This window comes from Phasianus colchicus, chromosome 8 (assembly GCF_987193195.1).
Source record: "Phasianus colchicus chromosome 8, bPhaCol1.hap1.1, whole genome shotgun sequence".
In the NCBI taxonomy this organism is placed as follows: domain Eukaryota; kingdom Metazoa; phylum Chordata; class Aves; order Galliformes; family Phasianidae; genus Phasianus; species Phasianus colchicus.
Genome location: NC_143443.1, coordinates 9739429 through 9765502, shown reverse-complemented (window position 1 = coordinate 9765502; position 26074 = coordinate 9739429). Strand labels below are relative to the sequence as shown.

General features: G+C 45.4%; 1 protein-coding gene across 1 annotated transcript in view; it reads left to right on the top strand.

Moving 5' to 3' along the window:
• Positions 1-1846: 1846 nt before the first annotated feature.
• Positions 1847-26074, top strand: part of JMJD1C (jumonji domain containing 1C) — a 145899-nt gene continuing 121671 nt past the window's right edge. The window contains exon 1 of the mRNA XM_031602836.2: positions 1847-2011. Within this exon, the coding sequence (XP_031458696.2) occupies positions 1862-2011 (150 nt within the window). The 5' untranslated portion in view covers positions 1847-1861. The remainder of the gene's footprint in view (positions 2012-26074) is intronic.

Here is a 26074-nt window from a genome sequence, read left to right as displayed (position 1 = left end):
CTGTGATGATTACTATGAAAACTAGAATACTTCTATGATAAATTCACAAGCTTAGCCAATTAGAATCATGTAACTCAGCTTTTTTGGCATATTTTTATGGTTTGTTGCACATTAATGTAATCTACTTAAGTGTATAATTCAGTAATAATCTTAAATTACTCTTTGGCTAAACAAGAGGGAATCTAATAAAGCTATAAAGAGTTTTGATATGATTAATACTTATTCAGCTGTCCTTGTAACTGCTTTTTATACTATACTTATTCATAAAGTGCTCCATTCTTATGTAAGTGTCATTTTGCTCGTTGCGTGAGGCTGCAGGTTTTTGGTCAGTGGTAGCATTACCTTGAAATGTGGATGAATGGCCCATTTTGCTCAAATGCACCGTGTTTTTTTTCTTCTGCAAGTTCCATGGAACGCATCTCTGTGCATCCCCAGCCTGCTGCCAAGGTGATGCCAGGCAGCTCAGGGTTCTCACGTGAATGTTATGTGTTGTGAAATATTCTAATGCTCTTTGTTCTTCTCTTTAATTAACTTCTCTTGTACCAGAAGTTATTTGTTCCACTGAAATACATGGGAATGTGCTAGGCTGGCACTTCTGAATTATTGCTCTTGCCTCACAATCTATTTTTCACAAAGTGCACTATTCAAATTTGCTTTCCAGCATTAGATGAGAGATCATTAACCTGCCCTATTGAAAGCAGGCATACCAGTACAGAGAGCAGGAGCTCACAAGAGCTGCACTGCTCGGTAACAGGATGGAAAATACCTTAAAACTGTCTCAGCGTTACTACACAGGCCGAGTAGAACGGCAACGGATGGAGACGGAGCAACGCATAATGAGGCCGCGCTCTGTGCCAGAGCCGGAGCTCTGAGCGGAGGCACGCTAAGCTCGGTGCCCAGCGGTGGTGCTGGGTGCCGCGGGGTTCGTGCCTCTAACGGCTCGTGAGGGATAAACGTTCCCGTACAGCTCGGCGCTGGCAGTAAGGAAAGATGGATGCTTGGGTAGCACCCAGCTAAACCGGAGGGGAGAAGAGGCAGTGCGGCTTGCAGACCCAGTCTCGAACTAGAAGCCGCGAAGCGGCTGTGCCGGCAGCACCCGGACTCCCGGTGCTCAGCCCCCCAGAACGGCGTGCCCCGGCCCGAGCCCGGCGTCCGGGCTCCCCAGCACCGCACCTCCGTGGGACGCGGCGCGGGCAGAGCCTCGGGAAGGGGCCGTGCCCCCTGCAGGACCGGGCGCCGAGCGCGTGTCGGATCGCGGCGGACCCACGCTCTTCCCGGGGACGGGCACGGAAGCGGGGCGCCTCCGCTCCGCTCGGGGGGACCGCGCCAGGCCCGCGCCGGGAGGAGCGGCCGCCGGCAGCGCCGCACGCCGCCCGGCCCGTCCCGTCCCCTCTCCTCTCCTCTCCCCGCCGGGCGGGCGACGGCCGCCGGGGCCGCGCCGGGCGCGGAGCTCCCCTCGGCGTCCCCCCGAGACCCGGGAGCCCCGACGGGGCCGAGCGCCTCCGGACTCTTTGCCGCGCGGCGGCCGCTCGCCCCCTCCCCGCGCGCTGCCTGGCGGAGGGAGACGGCGCGTGGCGCCGGTCGCCATGGCAGTGGGCTGCGTGGGCGGAGTGGTCGGGGCCGCAGCGCGGCGGTGAGCGAGCGCGGGAGGGAGGGAGGGAGCGCGCGCCCCCGGCCCTCCCCCGCCCCGCGGTGTTTGCGTCGCGCTGCAGCGGCGGAGCGGCCCCCGGCGCGGCCCGGCCGAGGGGCGCGGACCCACCGCGCCGAGGGAAGAGCCCCGCGCTGCCCCCGCCGCGCGCCATGGGCGGCCCGTAGGGCGGCGGAGCGGGCTCGGCGGCGGCGGCGGCGCTGCACGGCGGCCATGGCGGTGGCGGTGGAGACGCGGCCGGAGCTGGTGGGAAAGCGGTTCCTGTGCGTCGGCGGCGGCGAGGAGCCGGCGGAGAGCGGGCGCTGGCGGGCCGGGGTGATCCGCGCCGTCTCGCAGCGGGACTCGCACAGCCCCGACCTGGCGGTAAGCGGGGCCGCGGCGGGGGGCGGCGGCGGCGGCGGCGGGGGGGCAGCCGGGCCGGGCCCGGCGTGACACAGCCCCGCGGCGGGAGGGCGGGCGGCGCCGGGCCCCGCGGGGCGCTCGGGGGCCGGGAGCGGGGAGCTCAGCGCGGGGCCCGGCCGGGCCGAGGGGACGCGGGGCGAGGAGGGCCGCGGGAATGTCATTGTTTCCGCTCCTTTTATGTCCGCTGTCACTGCGCGCTCCGAGGCGCGGGTACGGGCGCGGGGGGCCGGGCCGCGGCGGGGGGCACGGCCGTCTTTCCCGGGGGCGGCCGCGGAACGCGCGGTCGGTGAGGCGGAGCCGTGCGGTGCCGTGCGGGCTGCGGCGCGCGGGGCCGTCTCGGTCCCCGCTTTTGTGTCGCTCGGCGCTCCTGGGAGCGCGGCTGCACGCACCGCGGCGGTGTGCGGACGGGGTCGGGAGCGGGGCGCTGCGTGCGGCCGGAGGCGCGGCGCTGCCGTTGGCGCGCGGCCGTCGGGCGAACGGCCCCGGGGGTTCCGCGCCGTGTGGCGGCAGGGATCGCCGCGCTCCTCGGGGCTCCGGCTGCCGCACGGCCCGGGCTCTGGGCTTTGGGCTTTGTTCCGAACGCAGAATGCGTGCTACACCTGAAACGCCGCTGCTTTCCTGCTGTGTACTGTGTGTTGTCTGTTGTTTCATCGCTGTCCGGATACAGCTCACGTAGAGCTGCCGTAAGCAGGGCCGAAGCGAGGGACGCTCAACCAGGGCGTTTCGGCACCGTGCCTCCGGCTCAGCAGGTCCCACACGCTGCCCGCTGTATGCGTGCACTCGTGTTTGCTCTTGCGAACTGTGGTGGCCCAGTGTTCTCCAGTTGTCTCCCCTTCCAGGCCGGTACCGGGCTTCTGCAGCGTGGCAGGGCGCAGCGCTGGCTGTCTGCTTGCCTGTTCCCTGTCCCCAAGGCAGGAGCAGGTATAAATCACAAAGGGTGGAGGAAGCTGCGATGAGGCTTCTGTTAACAACAGGTCAGGTTGTCCCACATAGGTAATTAATCTCTCACTAGTTGATACTTGTTAATATGAACATCCTCTTCCTCTGCTCCCCTGTGAAGAACAGTGGCGTTTTTCTGTCGGGCCTGGTTCCATGTGTACTGCCTTGAGCGCTGCTCCAATTCATCCATGGCTTCTGTTTTTAGGTGGCTGTCCCTGTGAGCAGCTCCAGACCCTTCTGCTGCTCATCACTGGAGTGAAGTGGTAGTTGCTGCCAGCAGTTTCACTGCACCCCAGGGGCTTTTTATCAGTGTACCAGTAGGCTCCTGGTCCCTCTGAGCTGGATGGCCTTGATGGAATTGCACAGTGCCCATCTCCACAAGGAGGGCATTTCCGAGGTGGTTCCAAAGGATCTGGTACTAAATTACCTCTTCGTTCTGGCTTCATGAGCACTGCCTCTTGGTTAGCACTGTGCAGAGGTGGTGGGGAATGGGGTGGGTGGTGTGTAAAGAAGGGGTTGGGGGTGAGAGGAAGAGCTGAGAGCTAACAAAAGCACGGGTTGAAGTGTCAGTATTTGGAAACGGGCATATATGGACTAACAGTTCTGCAAATGCAAAGAATCCTAGGGATGTGTGGGGAAGCATGGAAGCAAGTGAGGTACTTAATGGTAAATAGCCACTGGGCTTCATAGAAGCACATCTGTTGGAAACCAAGTTCTGTTGGTTGTGGTGGAACATCCGGCTACGTTTGGAGCTCCAGATCTGAATGCTGGACCACCCGCTTTGCTGTGCAGCAGGCATATGGAGAGTCCAGTTGTGATATACTAAGTTTCAGAGCTGCATTTTGATAAATAAGTACTGGAATATTTTCATAGTTGAAATTACTGTCCTGGTAGGAAGATGAAGAGAAGTCAGTTACATGTTTTCATCTTCCTAAGACGTCTTTCCTGTTCCCTGAAAGTATGTTAAATAGTTGTTCCCTTGCAGTGTAGCTAATGTGTAGTCTTTGGCTAAAAAACAAACAAAGAAACAAAACAAAAAAGACATTTTACAAAGACAGAAAAATGCTAGTGTGTCTCCTGTTGTTTTGTGGGAATGCTGCCTTCATCAGTTTACCTGTTGGGCACTCCTATGGGGAATGTGTTATGCACTGCCTGTGAGTGCTCTTGGTTCTCCTGGAGATGAGTGCTCTTGCTCCTGAATGCTGGAATCCTTCTTGCCTGGGTTCTTGCCTCTTTTTTAGTCATCCTGTGATGTTTGCAGATCTTTAAAAAAAAAATACTTGCTGCGCAGGTGCAATATGCATAATTTAATCTGGGAGTTTGCTTGATGATTTTCATGGTCTGAATCACATTGTGATAGCTGGACCTTTTGATCTTCCATTCTTGAATATTCCTGGTGCATGAAGAGTATTTATTTAAAAACAAACAAAAAGCCACAAGCAAATAAAGGTTTCTTTAAATGCACATCTCTGTATGTGTATATATACATTTCAGTAGCTACTGACGGAATTCGTAGTGCTTTTCTGCTTAAGTAACAGTGAGTGTTATTGGAGGTAGCCAGGAATTGTATTTCTCCTTACTACTAACTGCCTGGAAAAGTCTGTGTGCTGCTCTGATGGCAGCGATAAGCCAGAGCAGAGAAAGAGCCGGCCAGGAGGAAGGAGGAGGGGCGGTGCCATACGATCCCCTGCTCTCTGCTGTCCTGTAGGAGTTGCTTTCTGGGGCACAGGTTGGAAAATGCCTATTGAGTGACTTCTGCCAAGATTTGACTTGGTCTTGGCAGAGAGAATTTCCAATATTGCACTTAAAAAGTGTTAGTTTAGTGGAGTATGTGTGTGTGTATACTTCCATTTTAAATCAATTGAATTATTTTACTTTTTGGAGCTACTTCATAGTTTTTGGTCTTCATTCTTCAGTGGTCTTCATAGACCATTCACGGTTTGCAGTTGTACATTGAATACACTCACATGTCCTGCTGTCTGCTCTATATTATGGGAGAACGGAGGTAGGCTTTTAAATATATAATATTCAGTCCTTTATAAAAAATGTTGTGATTTGTAATCCCATATGCTTTTATTACTGTGTCAGTTCTGCTGCCATGCTGTTTATTGGAAGGCATTGGAAGACAAAAATTGAGAACTTCAGGAGTCCTCACTATCTTCTGCCAGAGGTACCCTTTGACAGTGTATTGTAGCAGTAGACCATCGTGGGTCAGGTATATTGCACATACATCCTTTGTGAAACTAGCATTTAGGGATTGGAGCAGATGCCTCCTTTTTGTTTAGAGTGCAGTTTGTATGCGACACTGGGGAAAATGCATGGGTTGTTAATTCAGTCTGTCTGCTGAAGCCACCTGAAGGGAATAAGGGCAGACCATATCTTTTACCTGAATTTGCCCTTACAACTAAGTGAGGGCAACTCACAGCTGAAATTTGATGATTGCAGTATGGCCTTGTCACACAGTCACAGAACTGCACTTCTGTGCGTTATGCTTCTTTCCTGCCATTCATTTTAGTGATTTTAGTGCCATGTTTTGCGTGTTCCCTGTTTTCCTTTCACTAAGCTACTATTTAAGGAGAAACTGAATGTATTATTATTTTGTAATGTGTTTGAGCTATTCCATTTAAAGATGAAATATCTTTATTGTTCCCTGTTTTAGAATTATATGCTTAGCAGATTTTACTTGTTAACCTTGTAATGTATTGAAGAATGCAGAAACATCTTCAAAAAATATTCTACAGAGTAAATAAAGAAATATGCTTTAGTGTAGTTGTGCATAGCTTGGTGGTGGTTAGGGGATTTAAAAATACTGCATGCTTCTCTGCTAGCATCTGGGGTAAAGATGAAGAGCAAGTTGTTGGTGAGAAGCCTGTCACGTTATTTACTTCAGCTCTGGGAGACGATGCTAAAAACATGCCAGGGTTTATCACATCACTGCTGCCTCTGGATCCAGACAAGGGATATTGTTGCAGGATGTGTGTTGCGTGAGTTCTGAATTTGGTTTGGAATGAGAGGGAGGGGAAAAAAAAAAAGTAGCAGCAGGGATTTAGATGATTTTCAGTTGTTTCTACCGTTCTGGGTGAGTCCTGAAGCCAAGCAGAGCCTTGTACATTATGGTGCATATCAGCTCGGCAATCTTTTCTTGGCTCAGCAGTAAAGAAAACTTCCTATTTCCTCCCTGTGTTTCCAATAAGATTGGGTTTGTCATCCTGTGTCTGTGAATGTCACCTCATCTGTCTCCCAGAGTCAGTGCAGTTGGTATCCAGTTTCCTAGTAACCTCACAAAAAGATCAAATGCGGGAGCACTCCTGTGAAGCCAGCTGCGGGGCTCAGCTTTGTGCTGTCTGTGCCTCTCCTGCTCTTTGCTTTTGTACTCGTTGGCTTTGGAATGTGGAAACCAACAGATAAATAAACCAGCGCTGATGGATTTTGAGGCTTTCTTTGAATATCAAGACTGCAGACATTTAGGTGTCCTAATCTAGGGAACAGGTTAATTAATTGGTTTGATTATTAATTTAGTTTCTCAGTAAGTGGTGATGGGTGAGATACAGAAAAAAGGAAAGTTTGATCCTGTACTCAAATCTTTCAGGAGGCATTCAGAGGGATGCATTGGGTATTTCGTTCATCCAGAGAGCAGCCATCTTACAAATGATGTATTATTCCTCATTCACGTTACAGATTTTTTAATTCCAGAACTTCACAGGAGCCTTTGGATGTGTTAGAAGGGCTGGTGCACAGACATCTTAGGGCTTTTACAAATGAGTAGCCACTTTGTAAGGAGCCATTCGTTCTGTGCAGATGCCAAGATCTCAAAACCTGCTAGAGAGCAGCAGGACTTTGATGGCAAATTAAATGACGGGAAAGTGGTATTTCTAAAATTTGTGCAAAAGTAAGCTCAGCTGCTTTGCAGTCCTGCTGTCGCGAGCTGCAGAGATGCTTACTTTCCCCAGCGGTCCTGAAGCTCTGCTAGGGTCAGAATTGAGCTTCCATTTCAGTAGGACTTCTGCTTCTTCTGGAAGAAGGTCATTGTTGATCGCCTAATAACTTTGCCTGAAGTTGATAGCAAGAAGGCTGTCTTGGAAGAGACATAGTGCCATAATGTGATTTTTTTTTTTTGCTCATTTTCTGCTATGAGCACTGATTGCTGCTGCTGTAGTGATTTCCATCCTAGCTTTCCATGATAGGAGCTAAGGCATGTTCTGCATGGATATGTGTGATCCATCTGATCCTTCTGGAGATTACTGCGTTCATGGCTGAACTGAAGCCAGCTTGCTTCATCATATTGACTTATTCATAAAGTTGCTGTCCTTAATTGATGTGTTATTCTCATATTCCACTTATTTTCACTTCATATGGTGGAGTAAGAGCTGGAGAACAAGAAGAACCTCAGAGATCTTGCTGTGTTTTGCTTTATGGCCTTATTTGAAATATATATGTATATATACGTGTTTTTGTGTGTGCATATATGTATTTGTTACTACTTTTCAGAATTAAGTGGAATGGAGGAACCTGAGTACTTATTTGGGAGCTGCCTGTTGCATACAGAAACTGATGTTGGTCTATATGGTGCTTCCTGGACACAAGAGCTGCAGGATAAACATTAAGGCCTCTAGCTCTACCCTACTATAGCAACATTTTTAGGCATTTTGGAGACTGTGGTTCCACAGACATTTCTCTTGGTGGCACTGCTGGCTTAATTTTTAACCCTGACCAGTTTCCTGGTTGGTTCACCATATGGCATGCCAGGCGGTGTTGCTGAGGCTGAGGAGGTGGTATGGGATCACTGGAGGCTGAGGGCAGGAGCAGCTGAAGCTGGCTGTGATTCCGAGAGAAGTGTTGCTGGAAGAAGTGTCCATGACTTAATGAGGTGGTTGAAAGCTAGCTTAAATACCTTTGTGAGCATTGCAATAACTACTAGATGCCCTAACCTGCCCAGCTCTCATGCAGGGTTTTGTGCTGCAGATAGATGAACTATATTTATTCATACTGAATGATCAATTATTTTGCTTGAATAAGGAAATATATGTTCAAGATAGCCTGTCACATGATCATCCGCTGTCTGTTGGTGCTACGCTTGTTTACAAAGGCAAGTTCTGGAAAAAGTGATATGAAACACAGTACTTAGGAGGGAAACATAAGCCCATCCAAATGTTAAAATGCTCACAGCTCTGATGCCTCAAGTATAATGCTGCATGTAACATTTCTGTCTAATTGTGATCTCTGTGCTCATTCTGACCAGCAGTATGTTTGCCATAGGTGTTGCGATGACTGCTGCTGGGCTTTGCTGCCAGTGATGTTGCTGTGTGTGATGGCTCATGTAAACACCGCTGGCCTAGGAGTTCAATTGGCTCACCAGGTTTCTCTTGCTAACTGAACGAGGCTGTTTAATACAATGATCCTTTAAAATCCGGACTTGCTCTGTGATAGAGACGGCTTGCTGAGTTGTTGCCAGGTGGCCCAAGACAAATCTCCTTAGTCCTGCATGTCTGGTGAGGAAGGAAGAGAAAGCTGTATGTTGGAGGAACATTGGCAAGAGGGGGTTTACTTTGAAGCAGTCCTCCAGCATATTTCCTTCCTTCTTGTTGTTCTTGGCTTCTCCTCTTTCCTGAAACACAGAACTTACTACACTTCACAAATAAAGAAAACAACTCCAGTGCTGATATCAAACAGACGAATGAATCGGTGCAATCTTAGGAAATGCATAATGCTGAACAGCTCAGTTCCTCTAGAAAGTCCTCTGGAGTTCTTTGCCTGGAATTTGTCATCAATCTGTAATTCTTTCTGAAGCAGAACTGGAAGGTTTTCATTGCGCAGCCTTGGTCAGCCTTGGCAGCTTAATCATCAGAGGCAGGAGGGAGTGGATGCTTGGGTGCGTGGTTCATGGGGAAGAGCTCCATGACTGCTGGGCTTCGGGCTCACAGAACCACAGAATGGCCAGGGTTGGAAGGGTTCTCAAGGATCATGAATCTCCAACCCCCCTGCCACATGCAGGGCCAACAACCTCCTCATTTAATGCTAGACCAGACCGCCCAGGGCCCCGTCAGTGATCTCCAAAGAATTAGAAGCTAACAGGGGCGTGCTACCAGTAGTTCAGTCAAATACAGAAGCTGATATGTTGGAAGATTGAATTAGAACCACATCACATGATCCTTCAGGCTGCCACCGTGACACTTAGCTCTCCTGTCTCTACAGTTCTGCTACATCCCGACTGTTCTAGTTACAGCGGTGGGCAGCTTCATCTAGCAGGTCTTTGGGTTTTATAGCCCTTGCTGGATTTTTCCTAAATGAGTTTGTAGGAATCTGTTTTTCAATCTCAGTGGCATCCTGTGGCAAAGATGGCTCAGGCTTTAACTGCGCTTTGTTTACGATATCACTTGCTGCTGTTTCAGACGTGTTCTGGTTCCTGCATTGGGTGTACAAGTGAACAGTCATCCCTTATTTGCCTTTTGCACAACGCAGATGGTTCTATTAGCTCTGCTCTACCCTTCCATGCTCCTTTCCTGGTGTGTGTGTCAGTGTGGCAACTTTCCTTTACTATTTCTTAACCCAGGAAACTTGGAGATATCCATTCAGTGTGTCAGTCCCAACCAGCCCTCAGTGCCTGCCCAAACCAGATTATTCTGAAGTGCCGAGTTTGTTTGCATATCTTAAATGGCTGTCTGCAGTGAGACGTGCAACTGGGTGTTATTTCCTTCCTGCAGGTTCTTTGGATGGATTTAATTTCATACTGTCAAGTTGAATTTAAATGTTTTCAGGAAATAAAGTAACATTTAAAATGAGTTTTAAATCATAAACGTTTTCTCCCCTGTAGTATATTGATGATTTTTATTTCGGTTAAGGCAACCAAGCTGTTGCAGGTTCATTTGTGTTGGTCAAACCTAGATGATGGTCATCTATTTAATAACAGTTAAGCAGTGAGTAAAGATTAAAAAATATGAGGGGAAGGATAATGAAATATTTATGGTTTGCTGACTGTTAATCTGGGTGGTCTGTCCTAAATATATCTGATCCTCTTGTATACCGCCGTATTTTAACGTTGGTATATGGGTCAGAATGTGATGTGAATATTTTTAGACAATGTCACGACCATTTCTCAATCTGGTGGTTAACTTTTCCGTGTAATGGGTTACTTATCAACTTCTGCATGATTTATTTGAAAAGATAATCAATTGTGGCTAATTGAAAGAAATTTCAGTATCTTTGCATGAATGGAAAATGGTTCAAGTGATTTGCTGCTTCGTACTGTATTTTTCTTACAGATATTGGTAGCCTATATTAATTTCTTCCTTTTGTTTCCTATGCGTTTTGAGAAAATTTCCTTCTAGTGACAGTCAGGCCCCAAACGAGATGGATTACAACTTGAAAAATCTGGTTCTATGTTGAATTACTCGTTGGGTAACTTATTTTCTAACTCCATCAGATGTTTTTATGGTTTTCCTTTGAAGCTGAATTTAGTCCTTTCATAAAACGTGGTGCAGGTTCTTGTTTTCTGACATGGATAGACTTGCCTTTCAGTTGACAGTTGGAAGGATTGCTTACTGACACTTCCTAATTCTTTTGAGCTCTGTAGTAATGCCTAGTCCCAGTGAAACAGGTGTGTGTCTGTATACGTTTTGGCATGTTTTTTTCTTTGTCAAAATTCTTTTGTCATTGAATGGCTTTTCTGTTATCAAAGTTGTCTTTTAAATGTTTTCTCCTTCTGTTACGTTTGAGTGAGGCTCAGATCTCAGTAACATGGTGGCACAGCTCACCAACCAGTTTCAGATGTGGTATGTGGAATAGAAGTTGAGCCCACATGTTACTTTTCTGATAAAATAATGAGCAATAAAAAGCTAAGTATGGCGGTTTGTATCTGAATGTAACGGAGTTCTGCAGCTGCTGCTGTTAGTTTGGGTGTAGTTGGTATCTCTAGGGAGTTCTTGGGTCCGTTGGCTGGGGAAAAGGACAGCACTCCATAGCTTTTTTGAAGTTGTGCTTCACATTGTAGCAGTCTGACTGGCTCCAGGTGCCTCCTACTTGTGAGGTCAGGCATGTTCACTGATATATTTACAAACGTTTGCTACTAGAAGAGGTGTGCGTTGGAGAGGAGCTCAGCATGCCTGCTCTTAAGAAACGTGCGTTCAGCTGAGCAGAGGGCAATGCTGAGGAGTGCAGAATTTAGAGGTTTAAAGACTGAGTTGGGCAGCATTTGGAGAGAGGGGGAAGAAAGAATTGGAATTGTTAGTATTTTTGCTGAGAACCTTTTGTTAGAGACATTGGCTACTCCTGCGGTAGATGCAGACACCTGCAGGCAGTGGGGAAGCAGCTCTGTGTGTGTCTGTGCGCACGCAGCCCGCTCTGAGTTTGTGCTTCTTGCTGACTGCCTTGCAGCTGATATGTAGCTAAGGCTGCAATTGAATTGTGTTAGTTGTGAGAGCTCCAACAGGCAGGTAGCCTTGATGAGGATTAGTTTATCAGATGTCTGGTAAAGTGCAAACTGACTGCAGCTTTATCCACCCTCCGGCTATTCAGAATCTCTAGAGGGTGAGCTTATTGTCTGAACCCATAGACCAACAGAATTAACCTTTTCTTTCAGTTTTTTTTCTGAGCTTGGAAGAGAATTATGTCTAACTTAAATATGCAAGCGTGGTACTGAAAGCTACTTTTAATTAATACCAAGTGTTTTCTTCACCACACTGCCGCCAGCATCGCCCACAGCCCGTACCTTTCTTTTGTAGCCTGCCAGTGGAGCAGTGGGCAGTGCAGATTTTGGAGCTCCAGGCAGCAGCAGCCTCCTCACCACCTGCACAGGACATATCTGCATGTGGTCACATCTGAGCATCTTGCTACAGAACTTCACAATTGCTGCTGTAGTTCTTGTGCAGTAGAGCATGCAGGACTTCACCTGTGCTGTGTTTTGCTGGTAGTCTTGGTTGGGAAAAGAGAGCTAGGGTTGTGGATTCTGTGATTATGGCAGTGGTGAATATGGTTATGTAGTGGTGAAGGCTCTTGTGGTGCACACTAAGGATGGACTGAGGGCAGTGCGTGCTGTTAAGTTGTGTTTGGAAATGTTTTTCTGTTTCTCCATTGGTCATTTCTGTATAGAATCATAGAATGGCTTGGGTTGGGAGGGACCCCAGGGATCATCAAGTTCCAATTCCCCTGCCTGTATAGAACTTTAAACTTTCTCCCAACCTTCTGTTATTATATGTCATTAATGTTATTTAAAATGGAAAATACTTGTTCAAATACTGTAGTGAGAGATTTTACTACCAGTCTGGAGGAGAATGAAATCCCACTTCAGTGGAGTCACGCCAAGTGACTTAACGGTGTGAAGGGTGGGCTTCAACTCTGTGCCTGTAACTTACAGCATGTGTGCATTGTGGGAGATAGATTCCTGAGGAAAAAGCCATATAGCAGAAAGTGTTCTAAATGTTACAAAAAAAAAAGAATGACAAAGAAATCTTCAAACCTTCCCGTAGAGTGGTTAATAGAATTGCACTTCCAACTCGAAGGCACTGAGTGCCTTAAAATAATGAGTGCCATAAAATAACATCCATGTGTACCTTGCTGTGTTCTGTGTTTTTCTTAAATTCTAATGTTAAAAATAGCAAACCTCCAAGGTAGTTAGCATAAGAACGTTGGCAATAGCAAGTGTTATGCAGGGGAGATGATGTCTTACTGTCATGTAAGCATAAACGTGAGAAAATTAGACTGCTTTCCTTCTGGATGCATGAGTCAAAATTATTGATATTACTTTTGATCTTGTATGATCTGTGCAAAACACTCCATCTGATGTTGTCCTGGGCCTGTTCAGCATTCTCTGTTCTCTCTATACCCCACTGATGAGCAATGTTGTAATTCCTCTGTGGCTCGGATCTCTTACTGCATCTTTTTACGGTCAAAACGTTTCAGGTTTCTCAGGCACATCCTCACAGTGGAAGGCCCCCAGGAAACCTCCCTTCTCTCAGGCAGTAAGGTATTATTTACAACTGGTCACTTCCATTTTTAATGTGAAGCGTAAAGCTACTGAAGCCGTTGGTCGTTTGTCTTAAGAAAGTCGTGAAGGATACTGCTGTTAGCAGTAGATGATTGCGCTGGTCTGCTGGCTCTTGGGCTCTGTAGGTAATAAATAGAGCAAAGATTTAGTGGAGGGCTGTGATTTTTGTTTTCAGTGATCTGAAAGATTGGGGATGGTTAACTTAAATGGCTTTGTGTGTGTGTGATTTTGTTTGTCTGAAGGTAAGACTGAGACGTTCTAGGGTAAACAGGCTGTGAATCACATGATAAACCTCTGCCAAGTCACTGTGCTGGAACTGCTGAGATTACCATTTCTGTGTATTTCTGTGTCCATGCAACTCTGTTTGCTTTGCAGGACTCTTTGACCAAGACCACGCTGTGGTAGGTGCTGTGTAAACACAGAACTAAAATCATCTGAGCCTCGGAGTTTATAATCCACGAGCAGAGGGAGCTGGAATGAGGACATCACAATGTGTTGTTTGTGTAGCGCCGCTGAGCCTTTGGGAAACCTTGTGACAGAGGAGATGTGAAAGAGGTTTTTGAAAGTAACTCGAGGACTGTTTCTTACTTATGTTTGTCAAACATAAAGGACAGCCAGGAATGAAACTCTAAGGTGTTTCTTTTTTTAAAGCAGCCAGTGACAGAGATTTTGATCCAAGGTGGATCAGAAGCAGAACTTGGCCCCGTGCAGCTGAGTCTCTGAAAGTTACGTTGATAGAGAAAGAAGGCAAAGTGATGAACGTAAGACCAATTGCTATCACTGCAATAGAGTATGTAATACAGAATGACTGGTGTAGCAGCATTTATGAACGGGTGTGTATTGAGCTGGATTCTCTGAAGTCCAAAGGTTAAAAATGGTGTAATAAGCGAGCTATGAAGCTGGGTAAGGCTGAAATACAGGTCTGAGTGTAAGGACGGTGGAGGAGTTGATAGAAACAATGCTGAAGCAAACACTGAGAGCTCTGTTTTAGCCACATGTTGCTCGAGGGTGCGAACTATGCAAGTTAGTATCAGTGAGTGAGTTTAACTGGTTTCCGTGACCCTGACCATAGGGTTGTGCTAAGTAGTCTGATTCAGCTCCTATTTTAAGATCGGTTTAGATTTCTTTTTTTCTCCCTGCACAGGGAAAGTATTCTTTGTCTCCACCATGCATCTTCTGTTTCTGTGCTATGAATCTGGGAAGTTGTTTTTGAAATGGATTGCACTGGTGATTTTCAGCTCTGTGTGCAACCATTTGTGGTTTAGGAAATTGAGTGGTAAGTGGGACCAAGGTACTTTCATAGTATTTTTAGTGGAAATTTAAATGATTACTATTCTCAGAAAGCTCGAATGCTCGCAGTGACTCTGTAAGCCGGCAGTCACTGGCATTTTGATGGCGAGGATTGGTGGCAACTCGATTTATCAGTAGGCTTATTTGTATGCTAGTTGGGTTTTATATTGTGTTTTATGTTATAGATGTGGCTAATGACCTCTTGATTTTCACTCTGTTGTAGAGGTTTAAACAATTGGGAGTGGCACAAGAGTTGAGTAATGGTCAAAGGAGTATAGATTGCCTAAGCACATAATAATAGTTGAGTTCTTTTTTCTGTGAGGAGCTGACTAATTTGTCAAGATGTCAAATTGGTCACAAGCCAAGCTCATCACTTCTGTGGTTGCGTCAAGAAAGACAGAAGAAATGCTCCATATGTTCTGATTGGTATTCGTTCAGTTTTGCCTAACAAAATTTTAGGTGTTAAGTAGGGTTTGTGACACCTTCCTGTTTTAACATTTCCAACCTGCTGATGAAATCTGGACCACCCTATCATCAGATACCCTCGTGATTTGCTTCTTACTTCTTCCACAGAAGAACAACTTCACAGAGTTGCCAGGGGAGTTAAAATCACCAGTGTGCTTGTAATGCTCTGAGGCTTTCTGCCTCTTGAATTAAGAGCGAAGGATTATCCTCATTTGGTAGATTTGGAGCTTCTATGAATATTTTATGTTGACCAAGTTGTTGGAACACTTAGCTGTGTGAACATATTGGTTTAGTTTAACGGGGAAAGAGGAGGTGGAGGTGTCTGGGGAAAATAGGCAGGAACAGAAAGAATTTTGTCTTGGCAGAGAATGCGAGTGCTGTTAAGCTGTCCTCCCTTGTTTTTTTTTCCTTTGCTTTATTTTTTTTTTTTCCCTTTGGCTTCTTTGTTTTTAAGCCTACAGGACTGGTGTTGTTGAGAAGAACCAAAGCTGGGTACGTGAAAGAAGAGTCTTTTTTTCCATTTTCAACTCCTACTCACAAGAGTGGGCTGTAATAATTTAAGGATCCAGACTGAGATGTAGGAGTCCTGAAAATGGGTGTGCCTGAAAAATCAAGATAGCCTTAGGTATCATCGTGAGATGGTAAAGTAGACGTTCTCTAGGCTTATTTCATCTCTGCCAAAGTAGAAGTAGGAAGTCAGTTTGTTCACAGGTTCCTAAAAAGATTATCTGAACTGTCAAATGTGGTCAACAGTGCAGTCCCACTTGATGAAGGACAGTAGTGTCACAGAGTTCTGTCAAGGAGCATGACTGAGGGACTGCATGGGTGAGCAGGTTCTGTAGCAGTGCCTGAGTCCTCAGAGGTGGGTGTGATCCATCAGTGAGAGAGAAAGCCAACTGCAGCTAAACCCAAATTCTGTCTTCAGTTCATTGCTCAGAGAATCTATGAGATTTTTCTACCTTTCCCTTCTCTGATGAGAGGAAATGTGCCTTTGTAGGGAAACACTTTTATGGGCTGCATTGAGTGTAGCTTTCCTTCCCTCTGTTTATGTTGTAGGCTGTCTGATAAAAGGACAGACGAGAAGTGAGATCTAAATTTGAAAAGTGTGAAGAAAAGCAGTGCTCCTTGGAAGACAGACATTATTTTCTAATCTTATTAGAGTGCAGACAAGCCCCATTTCAAAGGTAGAGAAACTATTAATAGGTGGTTTGGTATAGTTGAATGCTGAAAAAAAGCTTGTCCAGTCTTTCCCCTCAAGTCCTTTGTATTTGAAAGGGAAGTAATAGAGCTGAGTGGGTGGGAAGAGGGAGTGGAAGAAGTGCCAAAGGAAGTTTATCTTCTGGGAAAAGAAAAGGAGTGTAGTTCTACTTTTGGAACACAAAGAGGTGAATGGAGGGGAGTGAAATAATTGGGGTTGTGGCACTTCATATCTGCACAGATCGTGGTTTTTGGTATCCGGTCCAGTTAGTCCCCTACTCTCATTCTTGGATACATTTTTTAAGTTTCCCCTGTGGATCAGGGCAAAAAGAGCAGAGATGATTATTTTCTGGGCGATGTCCTGCTCTGGCAGCTGGATATTTCTGTCTTTATAAATGTCACCTTAATGAGTTCTACTATTACAGCAACTGCTTAGCTTCCACAAGACATGGTGTGCCCTGGATGAGGGATGCTGCATTCTGGATGGAGCAGGTGTGAGATCCCAGGATTTTGGTGTCTGTGTTGTGGAATGTGTTTACTGCGGTGGCATTGGATGTGTTGACGAGTCATTGTCTGGTGCTAATGTATCTGCTAAGTGCTGGGATGGGAGCCAGCTTCCTATTTTGGGCAAAAGAGAGCCTACGAAAGCAGCACTAGTAACATCAACTGATTTGTGAGCTTTGTGCTAAGTAGTCATTTCTTTATTCACTATCAGTTCTGCTCCCAATTAAAGCAGTTGTCATGTGTTGACTGAAAATTTTGACAGACCAAGTCATAGTAACTTGCAGATTTGACTCGTCAGGTGCTGCTTGTATTTTTATTTGCAGATCAGTGGGTCCAGTTTCTCTGTAATGTTTTCATAGCTGGTCTTTGCCTACCTTTCTTCTAGGCCTGGTTTTGCTAATGTGACACTCTGGCCTAATAAATCTGTTGCCAGGTAGGAGCCCAAAGCCTTTGGTCAGATAAACGAGCTGCTGTGCTGCAGATGAAAGGCAGCTGCAGGACCCACGTAACTGACACTTGCTGGTATAGTCTGCTCTGGTTTATTGGTGAAACTAGTATCTACTTGTCACTGCAGCACACAGCACAGTGAAGGCCTGAACCATAATTAGTGTTCAGCACTGTTGGCAAAAAAAAGTAATTGATTTAGATGATCTATTAATAAGGATCTATTGAACATTTGAGACGATGAAGTTTTTCTCTATGTTGTCTTGCTGGGTTTTCAGAATATGTTTAATGCAAGCATATTTTCCACAAAAGGCATTCAGGTTTGATTTGAAGGAATCCATCTTCCTTTGTTAGTGATTGATCATTGGAGTTAAAATAGCTTTCTGTTTCCTACTGAGAGACACAACAGGATGAATTTCAAGCCCTGTGATCCTCTCTCACCGTTCTGCTGTATGTTACCAACTCTCTGTCTAACCTTAATGTGAGTCTTGATTTTGTACTTGAGCTAAAACTTTCTGCATTACACATGGAAAAACCCATGAGTTCTTAGCTCTAGCACTGCCCAGAGGCATGCTCTTAGTAAGGAATGTAGCTGGACCTTAAAAAGAATAACCTTCTGTTAAAGTGCAGATCTTTTTGAAAGAACCAAAATATTGGTGGTTATTGCTAGTGCTTGGCTTGCTGCTCAGAGCCAAGCGTGCTTTGTGCTGCTGAGAACAGGTTTGCAGCCTGTTAGAAACTCAGTTCATCTGGCACTGTCTTCCTCACACTGAAGCTCATGCAGTGGTAAAACATCTTGATGAAAATGGAGTGGACGTGTTTGCTGTGAGATTTGCTGTTGAACAGAGAGTCTCTGTAATTAATTACTTGAGGATATCAATTTATTAGCTCCCTGCTAATGAAAAGCTGTCTAATGTAGCATTAACTTTTGTCATGCAAAGATGCTTTTTAGAAGAAGCCTCTGATCCTGGCGGCTCAGATGGCATTTTCACTTGTATTCTCAACAGATGATTTATTTGGATCATATAAATGCACCTTGCCTTCACAAACAGCAAAAAGAGATGAATCATATCCATTTTCTGTGAAATGTACATAAATAGACATATAAAACTTGAGGTTGACTGACTAGGCAGACATTTAAATGCTAACAAGAAACAAAGCCTCTTCCTGGCTTTATGCAGAGGATATAGATTTTTTTTTTTAAAGCATAAGTGATTTATTGGCTCTCAACATCAAGTCCTTCCATTTTGTCTTTTTCTATATTAATGTCTTACACTCTAAATAAACCACTCTGGTGTTTGGATGCACGGCCGCACGTCTCCGCTGGGTATGTCAGAATTCTGGGTGTCTGTGAACATGAGGACCAAAACTTCTGGCTTGATCTTACCAGGAGGAATTTGCAGGTGTGTTCCAGCAAACATTGGCTCGTATGCGGCAATCATAGCTTCAGTGGAAACCACCTCAGGTCCTGATGCACACAGAGCATCTCAAGATGTTTGGTCACCCGCTGCTACTGGCTGCCATTGCAGAGCACTGCCAATTCTGGGCCTGCTGTGCACAGAGAGGAATAGGTATCCTTTATCTGCTAAGGCAAGATGCTGTAAATCACTGCTGTCTTCTGGTGTCTCGTGTCTGTGGCAGTGAGGCCGCTGGCTCCTGCCGCGTTCCAAGCTCGGTGGGAATGGGAAGGCTGGGGGAAAAATGTTACCAGCATGCTTAACTTCAAGTGTAAGGGAAAAAATAATACCGTCCCAAAAGCTTTGAGAGGCTGCCAGCTTCTGTTCTAGAAAAAGAAATGGAACACTGAACTGTGCTGCTTTCTCATGCCTGAGAAAGAAAGCTTTTTTTTTTTTTTTCCCAGTTTATTAACATTTAATATTTTTCCAGGGTTTTTACTTTTACTCCCAGAGGTAGTGGATTGCTACATTTAAATCCCATCATAAAATAAAAGAGGCAAGTTAACACTTAAAGAACATGCATGTTTTTCCTGATGTGGTTATGACTCCAGTTGTGCCGTCTTCCTTGTTGCACTGCTGTTGCAGCAAGCAGACCTCCCTTCTGCTGCCTGCAGCTCTTGTTGTACTGCTGTCCTGCACGGGCTTGCTGCCCTTTCCTCATGTGGCTGTTGCCACTTCTGTGGTCCTTACACACTATTCCAGTATCTCCAACATGGTTTCAACATCATCTGTACAACTATATTAGCTTACAAACAAACAAAACCCTAAATTAAAGATCTGCTAATGGTTCTTTATTTTCTTATTTTCTGTTCTCAAGCAAAACCCATTTGCATGGATCACCTTCTCTACTCTGAGACTGAAGGCTAGGGCCAGCTGTGGTGAAATTCACCATTCTTAAAAATCTGTATTCCAAACTACAGGATAGCCGTGTCACTTGGGAAAGGATGGCATGGAACTGGTAAGGCCAACAGTGGGGCTGCCCCGGGCTGATGCTCATCCCGATTTACGCACAGCTCTGAACCGCCTGGCACTGCCTGTCTTTGTCACAGTGGGACCCAGGCCTTCTCTCATCTCTCCTGTGTTTGCTTTGGGCCCTTTGCCCTGTCCTTCTGGAAAACAGTAGTTATTCTATATCTCAACAAGGGACAGTGCACCTGAAGGGACAGATCAGTGTGATCTGTCGCCCAGGGAGTGGAGAAGAAAAGTGCAGTTGGCCAAACTGATTTCCTTACATGTGAACATAGACCACAAAAACAACAACAAAAATCATTTGGAAGTAAGCAAAAGGCTCTGCCATGCCTTGCTTATTAATACAGCATACAGTATTTATGTACTGATAAGATTTCCAGTTTCCTAAAGTAGGTGGAGAAAAGTTGGAATGATGGCCTTGACATACAGGCTGGCTTTTAAAGAACTCTTTTGGAAGAAATTTAGTTTGAGATGCATAGCTAACACTTTTCATTTGATGTTGTTGCAGCCTGAGGTGTGCACTGGTGCTTTAGCAAATACTGCCTATAAATGGCTTGGCACAAAGCATCCTGGTTCAGAAGAACCTACTTTTAAACTGAAATTTTATCCATGAGAATTTTACTAATTTTTTTCCAAAGGGCTCTCTTGCAAATTGCTGCTATGTAGCTGGAGAGATGTGCTGTGTGGCCTTCACATGATAAACATGAATTTCCTACTTAAAGTGAGGTTTCAAGGTGTGGGAATCAAATGTTGTTTCTGCATTAGAATTGGATAATATTTTTTATTTCATGAACTCCGTTGTCATAGTTCTTTTTGGGAATCTTTTTACTTAACTTGGGGAAGAACTCTGATAGTTTACATCGCTTATCCTCTAGACAAACCTTCCCAGGAATGCACGCTCTGTATATAGGTGTATATATGTATATTTTGTCACACACATTGCAAGAAGATCCTGCACGAGATCAAACCAGAGAACAAAGCATGGTATGCCGAGGAAGCCCTGAAGAGACATCTGAAGGCCTGGCATCATCCCTCCCTGGTGCTCTTTGTTTAACGAAGACTTCGGAGACAATCACCATATCAATACAACAAGAAGAGCACCGAGACATCTTGGAAACAACAGGATGGCTACACCAGATAACACACGAATCAACAAACGTAAACTGATAAGATTGTGAATATGGAGTACCCAGCCAATGGGGAAACAGGGCAGGGGCATGGATAAAGGGAAAAACAGGGTATAAAGACGGTCATCTTGTGTCCATAGGTGTGCTCCTGCTTGCCCGCCATTGCAATCGCGAATAAAATCTGCTTTATCAGAGATACCGTCCTGGCAAAAATTATTTGGATGTTTCCAACAAAGGTAAGGATGCTGAACTGCAGAGCTGCTGTGTTGTACAATGGTCTCATGTGCAGCTGTGATTTAGTAAGCTGTACCAGATTTCAAGCCGTCTGCATTGCAGCCTTTTCGTTATTAATAGTTAATGATACCCTTCCCTGGCTGTAAGCAGATCCATGCCCGCAGCCCAGCACCCAGCACAGGGGGTGGGTGCACGTGGGGTCCCCGCTGTGCAGCGCAGCGCGTTTTGCTGAGAGCCGTGTGTGTGGCTCTCAGGGTGGGAGCACTGCCTGACTGCAGGGCACCCCTGGGCACACTCAGCATCGGCCTGCTGCTCCTCCTGCATGGGCACACCCCGCGTCGGCCTGCTGCTCCTACTGTGCTGGCCTTGGCCTGCTGCAGAGCCGGGTTATGGTCTCATTCATGGTGGTATGTCTGCAGCCAGTGCAAGGTTCCAATTAGATTTGCCTTCGGGCGGTTCTCAAGAGACGGAGGGGGAGGAGAAGGAAGGGAAGCAGAGAAATCATTTGTGCAACTCAGAAGTCTTTGGAAAGGCTGCTGATGGGAGGTGATCTGAATTTCCAGGGTATCTCAAACTTGGAAGCCACAAATGTGGATAACACAATGTTGGAAACTACCTTTTATTTCTTGATTTGCTTTTTCAGTCACAAAAGGAGCACTGCCGACTTGATTTGTCCTCGATTCGAGCACAGTGTGAGAGTACACCCCTAAAAAAACAGCGGCTTTACTCTTGCACTTCAGAAACAAAGAAGGCAACTCAACCCCAAATGGGGACAGTAAAAAAACAATCTCACCGTAGGTTTTTTCTCTTTTGCTGACGGAATGATGTCACCGAAACTGTTCTGCCAGTGCATTCCTTACCTCCTGCCTGCCTCTTATCTCTGCAGTTTTGAGTCCCTCCGGCTCCATCCTGCTCTGTACATCTGAGCAGGCAGTCTCTCAGGGCCTGAGGGCAGGGAAAGCTTGAGCCCTTCGTACAGCAGAGAATGGGGGATATTGTCATGCCGAGTGCATGACAACATAAACTATAATTGAGCCATCAATAAGGCTTTGGAAGGGACCATTTGTAGTTTGTCCTGCAAACAGAAATGAAAGAAAAACAGCATTATGTTTGCAGCTGCAGTAGCAGTCCTACAAATTTAATTTGTATTTTCAGATGGAAATTTTTCCTAATAAATACTGTAAAATCAACATGCGAAGAGAAGGACTTTAAAGACTATGTTTGGAACTGGTTGGCCATAAGCGTTTTCCTCTATTTAGCATTCATATTAGCGTTCAGACTGCTTGTGCAGTTTCGTATTTGCATTTTGAAAAATTAATTCAAGTGGAAAGAGTTTTCATACTTGGAACAGTTTGGGTTTTTTTTCCTTTCAAGATGCCTTAATTCCTAAGCCTTGAAGCAGTGAAAAAATAGGACTTTTCGAAAGTTAAATGTCTTTGCTGTTACTGAATTAACCACGCAGTGAGTCTGTAAGTCAAGAGTCACTCTTGGCAGACGGCCCCTGCATAGGAGGTTTGGCAAATCTTCGCTATCGGTCGTCCATAAAGGACTGAACGTGGGCTCTCGCTCCATGCCTTGGTGCTGCTCACGAGGGCATGAAGGGCATTTAGACCTGTCAGAGTGTTTTACCATGCTTGAGCAGAGTGTTGCAGTGAACTCGCTGTCCCTTGTGCCAGGAGGTTTGTTCCTGGTAGCTGCTTTGCTACCCATGTTGTTTCTTTGCATAGCTTTACGTAGATATCCCTCTGCTCCGTGGTAGTGCACTCCCTTACGTTAGAACTGAGATCTGTGTGTCACAGGTGGGCCCCAGGAAGGCAACAAGATGCGTGCAAAACTGTATTGCTTCTCCATTTTGATTAAGCTGCTCTGTGGAAGAAACACTCACTGACTGCTGTCAGTGATCCAGAATGTTTGGGAGCCAATTAAAATAGATAAGGTATAGCCAACTCCTTCAGCCAGCTTTACAGACTGTTCCTCTTATGGAACTGGACTCTGTTTTCGGACACTCAGAGCCTGGATGTGAATTTCTAAGTTTGGAGAAGAACGTGTGCAGAAAGCAAAGAAGTCTTAGGTAGGGATGCGGGGAGTGAAAATGAAAGAATTGAGACAGAGTTACAGAAAGCCTGTTTGTCCCATAACAAGCCCTTCCAGCCAGGTGCAGCAGGCAGGCTTTCAGAAGCCTGCGACTGTGTGTAGAAGGCTTCTGAGAATGGTTGTTCCATGGCTTTAATAGATGCCATTCATAACCAATGATTGCTCTGAGGAGACAGTAATCATCTTCAGCGTTATGAATTTTGTCCTGAGAACAAAGGAAGAAAAGACCTATTAATTGCAAGCTGTGCCTTGCCTTTGCTAAGGTGATGAAAACCTGATCCTCTCGTGAGTGCTGGCATGTGCTTTGATGTTTCAGACACCAGTATTACAATCCCCCTGTATTTACGATTGCAGCAAGAGTGTTTGCTTCCTACTTGTAGTGCGTTAACTTGTGACATGCCCTAATCTAAAACAACTTTGTTCAGCAGCAAGACATGCAGCTGCTCTTTACTTTGAGCAGCTGTAATCAGTACCAGAGCTCTCATTATTTAGAGGTGTGGCAGAAATTCTTGTCTGATGCCATTTTTTCTGGCTTTTCCTTTACCTATAGTGGTGCTTTAGTTGACGCTCTGGCATGGCAGTGTGAGTGAGGCTGGCTGTGTTTGCTGGCAGAGGGTTCGTAACCTGGGCAGTGGAAAGTTTGGGAAAATGAATGTTGGTGCATTTTCAGTGTAAAAGGGCTGAGATGAGAAAGAAGCTTTGTGTGTTTGCACTGAAGTCATTAGTAAAAGGGAAATGGAGGAAGAAGCTGCTAACTTCCAAGCAGTGTGATGCTCAAGTAAGGTTTATGGAGCTGAGCAAAGTGACACAGAATATCCTTTGCTTGAGGTCTTTCTCTTCCTGGCTCTCTCGGGAGAGGAGGTGTGTAATTCCCTGCCATTCCTGTGGGTCTTAGATCAGATCTCTGTCTGCAAAGTAATTTTTTATATGATTTCCTCAAAGTTGACTGGTAAACCAAGACTTTATTTCTTCTGTCAGCTTGATTTCAATGAGACAAATTATATGAGTGAGGTAAAGCAAGTGGAGTTGATCCATTTTCTTGAAAGTTTTTCTTAATCCTGGTTCCAGTGGAATCTCAGTATGTTGGTGACCCCTGTGCTAGGTAACTTCTAAATAGAGGACTTTCAAGAGCTGCTGAAAGGAATCAACAGCCTTGGCTGTCTTTTGGAAATGATGCGGTTCTCCCATGCATTTGGGCTGATATCAACTGGCCGTATTAACACTTTTCAGAGAGCTGCCTAGAATAGACTACTTTTACCATGAAAGAGGATAGTTTAAAGCTTGCCAAAGGTCTGTGGGCCATATTATTTTCTGTTTCCACAATATCACACCATGCCAACCACATAAACTGGATAACTTCCAATGATTTTGAGCATCTTTACAGTATTTTGAAACTCTTTCTAGCAGTCATGTCATGGCAATTAAAACGATGCATGAAAGAAATTTAATCTTGTAGGTAGATGGATATCTGTAAGTTTTTTCTTTTTCCTTATTTTTCCAAGTAGGGTGGTTTATTATTAAGCTGTGCTATCAAAATTCAATGAGAAACAACCACTGATATCACTGACAGACCCAGAGCAAGCTTGATAGCAAACTCCACCAGACTGTCCTGGGTAATGGTTAATTATTGGAGATCATCTCAGTCTCTTGATGAAGCAGATACTAGTGTTATTACAAACATAGAATCCCAGTTGGCAATATTTTGGTGTTTCTAAGGGGAAGTTGGGTGATAATATGGTAACTCAACTTTGAACAAACTTGCTTAGTGCACAAATAGGTAAAACTTTTGTCTGGTTTTCTCATTGCAGCTTTGTGGATAAGCAGTTGACAAAAATTTGTGTGTTATCTGGTAGCAAAGTCTGCTGGTATAGTTATCCATTGACACAGAGATGCCTGAATCATCTTGTCAGAAAGCAGAATCATTTGTGATTTGTTTTCCCTGGAGACCAGCAGGTCAGTGCTAAAAGGTCAAATCTGGCTGCCGCAGTCTGTGTCATCTTCTGCAGTAGATTTTGGATTCCAAAGTGTAGAAGATATCCATCAAGGCACACTTCCAATGCAAAATAATTTGTTACCGAGCTTACAAGCCACACACAGCAGCAATAAATAGGTGTCATTCTGCTTTAAAAATGCATACATACTTGATGGTGCTTACAAGGGTTACATTGCTCTGTCAGCTACTTTGTTTAATTAAAAAAACCCCAGACCTATAAAAACCCACCTGCAAGGTCTGTTTTCAGCACTGAATGAATGGTGATAAAGTTTGTCTTAGAAAGGTATTTGTTCTTTAGCTGCCAGCCAGTCATTTGATCAATGATTAATAAATTTCACACCAGCTCTTTGAAACAGTCACAAACATGAAAACCTTTCCTTCTGATTCAGTGTGGAAATAAAGGTGGTGAGGAACAGCTGGGCAGGTTGGTGATACGTGAGCGGGGAGGCAAGTAGCTGGTCTGAGGCAGCCCAGGCATGGGCCGATGGGCTGTAAATCGGAAACATTACACAGCCCTGCAGAGACCAACAAATTAGCAGACCTTCTGTGCAGCAAAACCTCTGGTTCATTAAATAGTCTCTAAAACAGTCTGTTCTGACCAGAGTGCCCCACAAATGAGTAATGCCTCAGGGAGATCTATTCCTGCTGCAGAGATTGGTATCCTGACAGGAGGACAGGCTCTGTGCTGATGGATTGCTTCTCCTGCAGGACTGGGAAAGGGCCAGGTAATCTCACTAGTTCTGGAATGGCCTCGCTGGTTCTGTTTTATCTGATCTTGTACAGCGAGATTTATATACGTGGATCCTCCAGTCAAGGGAATTCAGAGTTTACCCCCGTTCAGATGTTAATGGCTGAATCCATGGGCGCACACTGGAATCTGCGCTGTTTGTTCCTGGCCAACAAGGGGAGGCTTTTAGTGACTGCTGCTTGGAACTGGGAGGTAACCCTCCTGTTTGCTGTGCAACAATAGCTTCATACAGCACCTAGCGTGGTACGGGGTTGCTCTGAAACCTGGTGCTTCTTCCTTTCCATTACATTTCTATGTACATCTCTATCAGGCTGAATTTACTGAAGGTACAGCTGTACGATGCGTTCATTCTGCAGGCTGGTGCACTGAAACATTGCTGACCAGTGGCTTAATTTCTATAAAGGATCAGCTTACTGATTATGCTCTTCTGTCATCAGTAGAGCTGCTGCAAGGAAAACAAACCACAGCTACCTTTGGGTTAAATGTCATGTTGAAACGCTTCCTGACTTCCATGGCTTTTCTTCTGACAGAGTAACAGTTAAACTTAAGATTTATTTCTCAAACTGTCTGAGAATCATTTTCAT